Source organism: Artibeus jamaicensis, unplaced genomic scaffold, assembly GCF_021234435.1.
Source record: "Artibeus jamaicensis isolate MK-2021 breed Jamaican fruit bat unplaced genomic scaffold, CSHL_Jam_final contig_233, whole genome shotgun sequence".
NCBI classification, from domain to species: Eukaryota; Metazoa; Chordata; class Mammalia; order Chiroptera; family Phyllostomidae; genus Artibeus; species Artibeus jamaicensis.
Genome location: NW_026521486.1, coordinates 13,909,570 through 13,921,779, shown reverse-complemented (window position 1 = coordinate 13,921,779; position 12,210 = coordinate 13,909,570). Strand labels below are relative to the sequence as shown.

The window sequence follows — 12,210 nt, the reverse complement described above, 5'->3', positions numbered from 1 at the left end:
AAAGCAGCCTGAGGGCCTCTACAGAGGAAAGACCCCTGGCGTCCCCTCCGTAAGCTGTGCCAGAGCCACCTGTCTCCGGCCTCACCACCTAGGACACAGGGTCTGGACACTCATGTCTCACCATGTGTTTGTCAGAAGATCTGATCTCCCTGCCAGCAGCCACTGCCCCACTTCCTGTTGTCTCTTTCCACCCGTGAGCCTTGCACAAGCACCTCTCCTTGGAGGACCCTCTATCACATGAGGCTCCAGCTGCAAGGCAGTCTGGGAAATGCAATGCTTAGCCTTCCAGCCTCTATAATGCAGAAAGTCAAGGGTAGACTGGAGCTGGGGTGGGTGCCAATGAACCAATCCATGGTACCTGCCATGTTATCTTACCCTCACACTGCATTCAGTTGAGTTTTCGTTGAAGTGTTTTGTGAAGTGCATGAGGAAAGATATCATTCCTGTTATTATTTTTCCAGCAAAACCTTACAACAGTGGCAGAGAACCATGGCTACATCAAATTTAGCAACTTATTACAGGTAAAAACCTCGGAGGACAGTTACCTCAGGGGATAACCTGACTAAAGAGGTTTGTTTTAGAGGTTTTATGTTTGTTTCTGGTTTTTGCCGTTAGCATGTGTGTGTGTATGTGTTTGTGTGTGTGTGTTTTGTTTGCGTGGGGCACTAGCCAGCTGTTCTGGGATCTGTGTGGGGAAGTCCTAATTTTCTAGAGAACAAAGTCATTCTCTGCCACTCCCTCCCCAAAATGTAGTAGGGTTTGTTCAGCTATATAGTGCACAGTGACCAAGTTAGAAATTGAAGTATATGGGGTTGGAAGAAGAGAAAGGAATTAGGGTGTGCCAGACCCTGGACAGGGGGCTTCCCATTTGGCGTTACCACCTCCATGAGAGCGATGGGGACCTGAGGCTCAGAGTCAGGGAACCCACATCCATGAGACAGGTAGAAGTTGCATTTAAAACCGTATCTTTCTGACTTCAGAGCCTGTTCACACAAATTGAATAGAAAAACTTCTTGTTTAAACAAATATTGCAGAGGATCGGGGGTTTCCAAGCCCCCTCTCCTCCTGCTCCAAGGAGTCCCAGGAGGCCTCTAAGAACCCTAGCCCCCCTCCAACCGCCTCCCTCCCGCAGCAGAGCACCATCTAGGACTCTCTGTTGACCAAGGAATTTCCAGACTATCTGGGGCTCACACTCTCTGGGCAGCTTTTAAGAAATGGAGATTTCGAGATGTTCAAAATGAGAACCCCAGGGGTGTTACAGACCAGTAATCTTTGCTCACCCACCGCCTCCCAAAACCTTAGGGTCCCTGCCACACCCGGGCATCAGGTCTAGTTGAACACAGGCTTTTATGGTAAGTTAGGAAATCTCTCTGGGGTTGACTGAAAGGGAATAATAAAGCCTACTTCACACGGTTGTTGGAAAAATTACAAGAAAAAATGTATATGATGCACCCAGGTTGCAGAAAGCTCTCCGATGATCCCTCTGCATTCATCTGGCAATTTCTTTTTTGGGTCTTTGTGATCTAGAAATCTTATTATAAATACACAGGAAGATCTCAGTATTGGATCGGTTTTACTTTTTTTAATGAAATATGAGAAAAGTACTAAATGGGTCTTCCAGAAATTAAAGTATTTGGTCAAGAGTAAAAAGAAAAAAATTGTAAGATGCTCACTAAAGTTAATTTTCCTATTAACAAAGCTCAGAGTTTGACTTCCCGTTTTGCTTTCTATGAAAATGAGGTTCCAAGTAGCTGGAATACGATGGGCCTCTGGTTTCTGGCTGTGCCACGGGAGGTCATGGGGGGTGGGGACCAGCTGCCTTTAGTCTTCCCCACAGACTGGGTTTTGCTGAGGAGGTGACCAAACCTGTGTTTCAGGATGCTGGCTTGCTAAGCATCATCACTGACCCTATCCACACTCCGATCACTCTCTTCTGGCCCACGGACCAAGCCCTCCAAGCCCTGTCCCCTGAGCAACAAGATTTCCTGTTCAACCAAGACAACAAGGACAAGCTGAAGGAATATCTAAAGTTCCATGTGATCCGAGATGCCAAGGTATTGGTGTTAACGTTTTTATGCAGATGTGAGTGCAGGGGAGCCCCAGGGGTGACGCAGTCCAGGAACTGGGAGAGCAGCCCCTGTCCCATTGTGTCCTCTGACCGGCCGTCATGAATTGACCCCTGCAGTATACCACGCCTCATTCTGTTTCTCCAACCTGCCGGTGTCTTTCCAACTTTCACTGATAGCAAGAGCGGCAGGTCTGCCTTGCACAGCAGAGCCGCTTTACCGCCTCCATCATTCACACCGCGAAACAGCTGCTGACAGCAGTCCCCACGTGTCTCCACATGGACTCTGTCCCAGTTCCGCAACTCCAAGGCAAAGGGCTGACTCATGCACCGCAGTCAGCTGTTTATTGCTGAACCAGTATACCGCACTCCGGGAATCGAGATCTTGCAGGAACGTGGCAGATCTCGCTATAACCCTGTCACTTTGGGTCCCCGACCAGGACCCTTGTTCCTCTCTGGGACTGAATTTGTCCAATCCAAAAACGCCAAATGTCCACACTTTGGTTCATTCATAGCATCCGTATTAGTTTCCTGGGGCTGCTGTAACAAACGACCACAAACTGGGTGACTCGGAACAACTGGAATTGACTCTCTCTGAGTTCTGGAGGCTGGATAATGGAAATCAAGATGCTGATATGGTTGTCCCTTCTAGAGGCTCTAACGGACCATCTGCTCCGCACTGCCCTCCTAGCTCCTGGGTGGCTGCCAATCCTCAGCACTCCTGGGCTTGTAGCCACGCCCCACCAGCCTCCGTTGGCACAAGGCTCTCTTCTCCCTGAGTGTGTCTGTGTCTTCACAGGGCATTCTCTTCTCTCTTCTTATAAGGACACCAGTCACACTGGATTAAAGGCCCACTCTACTTGAGTGTGCTTTCATCTTGGCTAATTGCATCTGCAATGATCTTATTTCTAAGTAAGATCACATTCTAAAGTAGTGGGGTCAGGGCTCTGACTTTGGGGTGGGGGACATAGCTCCACCTGTAACAGCGCCATCTCCCTAACCCACTCATCCTGCCATTGGCTTCACACACCAAGGGAGCACCTTCCGTGGACTCCCAGGCACAGATGGGAGACGGAAGGGTGACTGAACCAAAACCAGCTGTTGGAAACTCTCCCTGCAGAAAGAATTTCCAAGCTCCAGAGGGCCTGGGCTAATTATTCTTTTTGACTATACCTGCTGTCATTTGTAAAGCTGGAATTATTAGAACTCTTGGGAAAACTTGTGTCTGAATTTGGTTTGTTGGCAAAGATCCTTGGGGCCCTTCCTCAGCCCAAATTCAAGGTATTGATATGGCATCCTCACTGCCACAGGTTTTAGCGGTGGACCTGCCCAGATATGGCTTCCTGAAGACCCTGCAAGGCTCAGAGCTGAGTGTGCGGTGCGGAGCTGACAGTGACATCGTGAGTGTTGTCGTACCGGTGGGGGCTGCGGACACACTGTCCGCACTCCCCCACTGCTCCCCTTTCAACGTGTTCATTTTTTTCTCCTATCACTGACAGCAAGCTCTTTTCCCTCACTGCCTTGAGAGGTAGTTCCCTGAAAGTAAGTAAGTGGATGTGGAAAACCTGATGCACCCTGGCCCACCTATGCCCTGGGAGCAGACATCAAGGAGCCCCCTCTGTTGGACATGTGGCAAGCAGCTTTTAGAGTTAGTTAGTTAGTTAGTTAGTTAGTTAGTTAGTTAGTTAGTTAGTTAGTTAGTTATTGGAGGAGCATTTCTTTTCTAGTGTGAGACACTTCCCTGAAGCAGAAAAGGACACTCATTCCTTCCCTTTTCTTCCTAGCCTCCCTGTGACATCGTCTCCAGCCCTCTCTTGGTCAGAATCAGCTCCCAGCTATTGCTTCTTGAATCAGTCAACAGAGTGAAAGTTTGCAATTTCTACCTGCCCTGGCTGGTTCCTGAACCATTTGACCTTCCTCTACTTCCCTATAATGAATGGATATGATAGGATAATAGTTGCTACATCCTATATCCCGCATATAAAGCAAAACCCAAAATGACAGTGACTTAAATATACAGGGGTTTATCTCTTTTATAAAAGAAGTAAGGAGGTGGTCCATCCAGAGCTAGTATGATGGCTCAATAGAAGAGCTCCTTTTGTCTTTCTGCTCTTTGCCACATGTTTTCTGCTGCAAAGTAACCTCAGGGTCCAACATAGCTACTGGAGCTCCAGCCACCACATCCACTTTCCAGATAGTAAGTAAGAAATAGCAAAAGGGATACAGCTTCCAGATGAGTTGATTCCCTTCAAAGAGCCTTCTGGGAAGGCCCATACAACTTTCTGTTTATAACTGACAACCAGCCAGAATCCCTTTGGTGTTTGGATTGGAATTGCATTGAATTTATAGCTGAATATGAAGAATGTTAGCGTATTTACGTTCCAGCTTCTGGAAAGTTACCCCAGTGTATTTACTCTGGGCATCAGCTGTATTATCTCCATAGACAAAAGTGGATGCCAGTCAAAGAAGTATAGGAATGCCCACTGCTTGTTCATGGGCTAATACAGCTTTAGGAGAAGTTTGCAATGTATTGTTTAGTTTGATCTTTATTAACAACCCTATGTAATGGAATCATTAATCCTACATATCTGGTAAGGCAAACTAAACCTCAGAGAAGCCCGCCGACTTGCCCAGCCACAGAGTGATGAGTAGAATTGGGGGAATTTAACCAGTTTTCCAGTGTTCTTTCCACTGAATCTCATTGTGTCTATCGCATCATAGATGCTGAGATTTATCTTTTTTTTCTTTCAAGCAACTTTCTAAAAATTTTTTGCTTCCTGTGGGGGAGGAATGTATCCATCAACTTTGCGGGGTGGACCTTACGAAGAAAAGGGGTAGGACTGTTGCAGCATGAAATGAAGTTACGCATCTAAAGCCCAATGTAGACAATGCCTAGAACATTTGAAGAAAAAGTTATCATTTTCATTACAAAGGTAAAGTCCATCACTTGTATCTCCTGGAAAGAAAGTTGTGTCAGGTACTTTGCTGGGTGCTGGCACTAAATAAGAAAACTGGGTTGCTGCACAGGAAGTGGCCATATCAACAAAGTTTATCCTGAACCACAGCCAGGTCACCCCTTCTCCGCTGTGTCACCTCCTCACCACTGTTTTTGCTGTGGCACAGACGGTGCCACAGAGTGGCCAAGTGTGGGCTCGGGGGCTGACTGCCTGGTGTGAATGCCTGCACCACCGCTTCCTGCTCAGTGACCTTGGGCAAGTTATTTAACCTCTTGCTGCCTCAGTTTCCTTACCTGGAAATGGGAATACTAGCAATAGTAGCTACATCCTAGGGTTGTTGGGAAGAATAAAAAAATTTGCACAGGTAAAGCACATACAACTATACTTGGCACATAATATGCACTGAGTGTTTAAGATATGCAAACATGTATCTCGGTTCTTTCTGAGTCTTGCAAGTGCTGGCTACATTATATAGCCTAGGAAGAAAAGAAATCTAAGAACGATTGTTGAGTCTCTCTCTCTCTTTCTCCCCCCGCCCCTCAGGGTGAGCTCTTCCTGAATGGCCAAACGTGCAGAATTATACAACGGGAGCTCTTATTTGACCTGGGTGTGGCCTATGGCATTGACTGTCTGCTGATTAACCCCACCCTAGGGGGACGCTGTGACATTTTTACTACGTTCAACATCTCGGTCAGTCCTAAAAACACTTAACTCTTACTGTGGGGAGAGAACCTTGAGCCAAAGAACAGCCCTCATGATCCGGCACAGGCTTTGCTATAAAACTTCTGGGCCCAGGCCCCGGTGAGCCTGGGACCCAAGAGGTCAGAAGTTAAATGACAGGATTCTTCAGATTCTCAATCAACAAGCACCTACCTAGCCCTGCGCAGGCCTCACAAATGTTCATTTACCCACCCACCCACCCCTCCATTCCTGCCCTTGCTGTTAGGGAAACATCACTGGGTGCCACACATGTGTCTTGCCAGTCATTTCCAAATTCACCCACCCATTCAGCTGTTCACTCATTTATTCAACAAACATTTTTTGGGCTTCTGCTATATTAAACCACATGACATTTCCGTATTTAACAGGCTGTGACTGCAAACATGGCAATTGGACGTGGTTCAGTCTAATACTTCATGCCACCCACATCTCCACGCACATGGTTGAACTTCTATTTTAGGCCCTGAGCTGTATGAGGCATTTTCCTATCTCACACTTATTCATCCACCCAGGACCATTTTCTGAGCTTGGCTGGATGCTCCTCTTGTCCCTACAATGATCCAATAATAGAAGTAGATATCATCAACTCTAGTACATGGATTTGGAAATTGAGTGTCAAAGAGGTGAAGTGACTTACATGGCAAAGTCTGTCACCAGTTGATTTTGGTATCTGGCAACGTGTAGGCATTCATAAATATCCCAAATTAGTAGGGTACCTGTCAGCCAGAGTCGGAGATGAAAACCCAGTTGTCCTTTCTGCTATGGAGGTGGTGGCCTTCTTAATTTCCAAAGTATATTCACATACATTTTTTTCAGTTACTCATTTTTTCTTGCCAATCCCCTGAAGATTAAATAGCATCAAGAATTATTATCCCTGTTTTATAGATCAGAAACCTAGGGATCAAAGAATGTGATTGGCCAGAAGCACCCCAGCGGGTCCGTAACTGTACTGACTCCTGTGTCCACAGTCCCCACTGTATACCACAAGCCTGCGTGAGGCTGCCCCAGTCCACCTCCACCGAGCAGGGGACTTTTCATCTCCAAGAACTAAACAAGGAACTGAGGTCCAAGGCAGAATGCGTGGACCTTGAGAATTCTCCATGGCAACGTTGCCATGTGTTTCCTTTTATATTATTGGCCATAGCCAGAATCTTAATCAAGATTCAGTTCTTAGTGAACTCATTGAGACATTCACCCGGGGCATTTCCTTGTGTTCCCCAATAGTCTTGATTTTTAAGTGTTTTTGGGTTTTTTTTGCCTCCTAGGGGGATTGTGGGAGCTGTTCCTATACTCCCAGATGCCCCAGGTGGACGAAACCAAAGGTAATTATGAATGCAGAGATGACACTTACATTTCATTATCAGACCCCAGTCTTCTGGTAGGCGTGTGCATGCATCGTGTAACTGTAATTTACACTGTACTTTTCAACCAGGCCAATGGGTGAGAGATGAACATTCTTTTCTTTAAACATTTTTTAACGATTTTATTTATTTATTTTTAGAGGGAGGGGAAGGGAGGAAAAAAGAGAGGGAGAGAAACATCTGTGTGTGATCAGTTGCTTCTTGCATGCCCCCAACTGGGGACCTGGCCTGCAACCTGGGCGTGTGCCCTGAGGCATGTGCCCTGACTAGGTATTGAACCAGCGACCTTTTCATTCACAAGCGAGCACTCTATCCACTGAGCCGCAATAGCCAGGGTGAGAAATGAACATTCTTAATCCAGGCAACCTATCAACCCACTACCCGTCTTCTAGGAACTGTCTAGAAAAGCCATGGAAGTGTAGGCCTAGAAGGGACTTCAAAGATAATTATAATGATAAAAATAATGATTTGGCTAGCTGCTAATTCATGTCCCTATTCCTCATTATAACACTCGTAAGAAGCTAGTATCATCTCCACTTATGGAAAATATGCATTTCAGAGAGGGTAAGCAACCAGCCAAGATCACACAGCTTGTAAGGAGCAAAGCCAGCAGTAGAGTCCAGAAAGCAACGTAGAAGTAATGGTTCAGTCGATGAGCTTTGGAGTTCGTAGCTATGGGGTCATATTTCAGTGGGTAGTCTTTGGCAAATCACATAATCTGTACATTTTTACCTCTGTAAAATAGAGCTAATAACTATGCAATATATGGGTATTAGGAAAAGTACGTTTTAAAATGTGAGCACAGAGCTTGCCACATACTAAGTGTTCATTAAATACTGGTTTTGTTACTGATTCCAAAGCCAAGTTCTTTCTATTCTACTAGGAAAACCTCTAACGAAAACACCCTTGCAAAACAAAATGTAACTCCTACCCCCCCTTCCCTGTCTTGCCTGATAGCAAGACCCCTCCCATGATAGAAAGCTACCTGGCCCCGCCCCACCCTCTCAGGGACAACCACATCCCTTGCAAACACCCTAAGGGCCTTAAGACTGGAGAGAAGTCTTTCTCGCCTGCACCCTCCCCCTTCATTTGCCTGTCTAAGGCTCCAAGAAAAGATTCCCTGTAAAGACCACTGAGTCCCATTTTCCACTTGGGCACTCCCAGACCCCCTACTAGAAGCAGGCAAGGAACCCAGGAGCCCAAGTTCAGGCTTGGAAGGCAGAGGGACAGTTTGTTCTCTTCCTTCAGGGCGTGAAGCAGAGGTGTCTATACAACCTGTCCTTCAAGAGCAATGTGGAAGGCTGCCGGCAGCAGTGTGCCCTGGTGATCCAGCTGTCCAGGTGCTGCAAGGGCTACTTCGGGAGAGACTGCCAGGGTGAGGGCACCTCTTCTCGCCGTGAGATTCCGAATGGATCTCAGGATCACTATGCAGCATCCAGAAGTTTTAAAATTATAAAGTGTGTATTTTGGGGAGATGGTGAGACATATCCTCTGAATGGCGCCTCTAAGATCCCAAAGCAACCATTCTGAATAGCTGTGTAGCTTTTCTTCGACTTTTTCCTTTTGCGCTACTTTGTTTTTGACAGAGTTGAGAGTCTACTCAGCTCTGTGCATGGACTGTGATTGTGTAGCAGGCATCTGTGCTTCCCACTACAGCATAAGACACTCCCCACGTATGGCGCTACAAACACCAGATTTCATTTATCACTCTAGTCCATGACAGGATAAGCACATGAATTTAAATGCATCTCATAGAGTTCTACCCTGGCACAGTGCCACACTAATATGATACATCTGAGCCATTATTTACAGAACACCCCCCTGTTACTGGGTATAGAGCATTGCCCCCCACCCTTATCTCACCTTCAGGAAACGGAGGCCCATCCTGAAACCCCTGTGTCTAGGGACAACTCCTGGCCAGTAACACATCAGCAACAGCGGCATAACAGATGTCACGGCATTTTCCATCGGCCATGCACTGTTTTAAGTAAGCACTCCGCTTGAGTGCTACCTCCCATATGTATAATTATACTTTACTTCAAAACAATCCCTAAGAAGTAGATTATGTTGTTACCCCCATTTTACAGATGAGAAAATGGAGGCACAGGGAGAATAAGAAGTAAGCCCAAGATCCCACAATGCAGTTGTTTGTAGAAGCCAGGATTTCACCTACCAGGCATACTCTGTTTATTCTGGTTCAGCCGAGAAGATTCTGGGCTGGGGGTCCCTACAATCACCCACTCTCCACGCTCCATCACTGAAGTGTGGGCAGTCCCAAAACTCAGTGCCATCCCTTATATTTGTTCAGTGCTTTATATTTTTAAATTGTTCTCAGTTGTACTACCTCATGGGACCCTCATGTCATAATTTGGTCTAGGACATTATATCATCATCATCATCTAGAGCTAAGAGAACTGAAGCTCAGAGTGAGTCCATTATTCAGCCCAGATCTACTCAAGCCAGGTCTCCTGACCCCCAAGTGCAGTGCACAGTTTGGGGTATCACCCTGCTGAGGACAGCACACCAGATGCATTTAAGGTCATGTCCCATAAACATCGAGACACTATGGGCCTCTAGGGCCACCATCCCTCTGGGCTAACGGAAGTCGAAACCCACAGCTGAGGATGGGTCAGCAGCGCGTTTACAAATTCTGGGGAGACTGCTGAGTCCCTGCTATCTCATCCCTTCCAGCCTGCCCTGGAGGACCGGAGACCCCGTGTAATAACCGGGGTGTCTGCCTTGATCACTACTCAGCCACGGGAGAGTGTAAATGCAACACCGGCTTCAACGGGACCGCGTGTGAGCTGTGCTGGCCAGGGAGATTCGGGCCCGACTGTCAGCGTATGTGACACCTCTGCCTCCGTGTTCAGCCTGCTGTTTCCTGTTCCACACCACCCTGCTGACCTGAAACCGTCCTCCTTCCCCCCTCTCCCCAGCACACGTCCCCCGACCCAGGTCTACTAGCCCTTACATGCTTTTTCCCTCCTTGGATGTACTCCCAGTTCCATCTGCTGAAAGAGCTTCATCTCTAAGGAGTGAAGCTCACATCCCTGCAGCCTCCAAGGCAAGCAGCGTTCATTCATTCAGTTATTTGACCAACATATATCACTCAGTCCTTACTAATATGGACTAATATCGATAGCTAATAGTTTATGGAGTGTCTACTATGTGCCAGGCAGATATGTTTTACCACTGAATTCTCACAATAACACTTTGAGATTGGTACTGTTATCATTCCCAGTTAGCAGATGAGGAAACCGAGGCACAAAGAGGTTCACTGATTTGCTCAAAAGCCAGGAATGGTTCTAAGATGTAAGGATACGGTGGTGTAAGAGGGGCAAAATCCCAGCTCTCAAAGAGTGTGCATTCAAAGGGAGGAAACAGACAAAAACTGCAGGAACAAAACTAGTCGTAAAGGTATAAATAAAAAGAAGCAGGTAAAGGGAATGGTGGAACAGAGATGAGCAAGGGCAAAGCCCCCAAAGCAGGACCAGGCTGGGCATGAAACAGACAGCGAAGAGGCCAGGGTGACTGAGCACAGCGAGCAAAGAAGGGAGGGAGGAACGAAACCTGAAGGTTGCCAGGGGCCAAATCACATGGAAGCTTCTCGGGCAGAGAAAGAACTACAGCGTCTCTTCTGTGCGATGGGTGGCCAGGGGAGGGTCATGAATGGAGAAGCGTCATGTGCAGATTAGAGGGATCACTCCAGCTGCCCTGTGGAGAACACACTGCAGGGAGCAAGTGCAGAGGCAGGGTCACCTCTGGGGAAGCTGATGCCACAATCTCGGTGAGAGCTGGTGCTGCCTTGGGCCACGGTGGTGGAGCTGGGGGTGGCGAGAAGTGGAAGAGTTGGTACGGATCTTGCAGATTTTACTGTTAAATAGGTTTCTCTGTTAGGAGGCTCCAGACAAGGTTCTCTGCCCCTCCTACTCTGTTACATACCCATCACATTCTCTGCTTCTGTGTTTATGATACTCACCGTATTTATAATTATGTGTTCAATAGCTAGTCAATCCTACTGTAAGCTCCATGGACCTGGGACCTTGTGTCTTATGTTTTCCAGCATCACCTCATTGCCTAGCAGTGTCTGGCCCAGGATAGTCACTGAATAAGTGATCTTTTGAATGTGTGGATGGGTGAGTGAATGAATGAATGACTGTGGCATGAGGAAGGTGCCTCCCACATTGGCAACACAGCCAATGGGTTGGATTTCAAACTCCGATCACTGATTCCCGATCACTCTGCAATTTGCTTTACAGCCTGTGGCTGCTCGGACCATGGCCAGTGTGATGAGGGGATCACGGGCTCTGGGCAGTGCCTCTGTGAAGCAGGGTGGACCGGCCGCTTCTGTGACACACAGACAGGTCTGTCATGGGAGTGGGCAGCCACCAGCAGCCCCGGACTGTAGTGGACCCAGCTGAGAGCTCCCAACTGAGGTTGGGTTTGAGTAACACCTGGACAAGAAAAAAGACAAGACAGATGTTCCCTTTTCCACGTGGAAAAGATGGTATGACTATGCAGGCCTCAGGAGGTGTGGTGACTTGAAGGAAAAGTAGATGAACATATTTAATTCAATGGAACTGGTGTGCAATCACAGAAGGACCCCCCCCCCCCTCAGGCACAGAATGCAGAATGGGGCAGGAATGGCGCCTTGGGATCCGGGTCCTGGGCCCAGAGGCTGAGCGGTTTCATAGAAAAGGCACAGTCTGGAATCCCCCGTCTGACCCCTGACTCTGCTCCTAACCAGACACATGGCTCCAGATCACCCGCCTGCTCTGAGCCTTGATGTGCTCATCCTTGGAAAGAAGTGTGTGCGTTACACATTTTACAGTGGGAAGATGGTTGTGAGGGTCAGAGGTCATGCTTTGAAGTGCCCAGCATACGTGGGCCCTTACAAACAGTAGCCGCCATTATCATGCCCTCATTGTCATTGTCATCGTTGTCTTGATACTTACTGAGCAGTCATTTTTCTGAGGCCTCCCTTCTGTCAAAGAAGGATGTTCCAACAACCTTCAAGGTTCCAACACATTGCTGGTAGAAGGTCTGAGACATAAAGTTTGAACTATCTAATGTGAATCACTGTTATTTCATCCTCCTTGGGGTCCCA

At 47.4% G+C, this 12,210-nt stretch overlaps 1 protein-coding gene across 2 annotated transcripts in view; it reads left to right on the top strand.

Moving 5' to 3' along the window:
- STAB2 (stabilin 2) overlaps nt 1-12,210 on the top strand; it is a 125,110-nt gene that overhangs the window by 95,774 nt on the left and 17,126 nt on the right. For both annotated transcript variants that reach the window (XM_053661603.1, XM_037160777.2), the window contains exons 50-57: nt 462-521; nt 1,878-2,054; nt 3,376-3,465; nt 5,566-5,712; nt 7,008-7,064; nt 8,352-8,478; nt 9,795-9,944; nt 11,363-11,467. In XM_053661603.1, the coding sequence (XP_053517578.1) occupies nt 462-521; nt 1,878-2,054; nt 3,376-3,465; nt 5,566-5,712; nt 7,008-7,064; nt 8,352-8,478; nt 9,795-9,944; nt 11,363-11,467 (913 nt within the window). The remainder of the gene's footprint in view (nt 1-461; nt 522-1,877; nt 2,055-3,375; nt 3,466-5,565; nt 5,713-7,007; nt 7,065-8,351; nt 8,479-9,794; nt 9,945-11,362; nt 11,468-12,210) is intronic.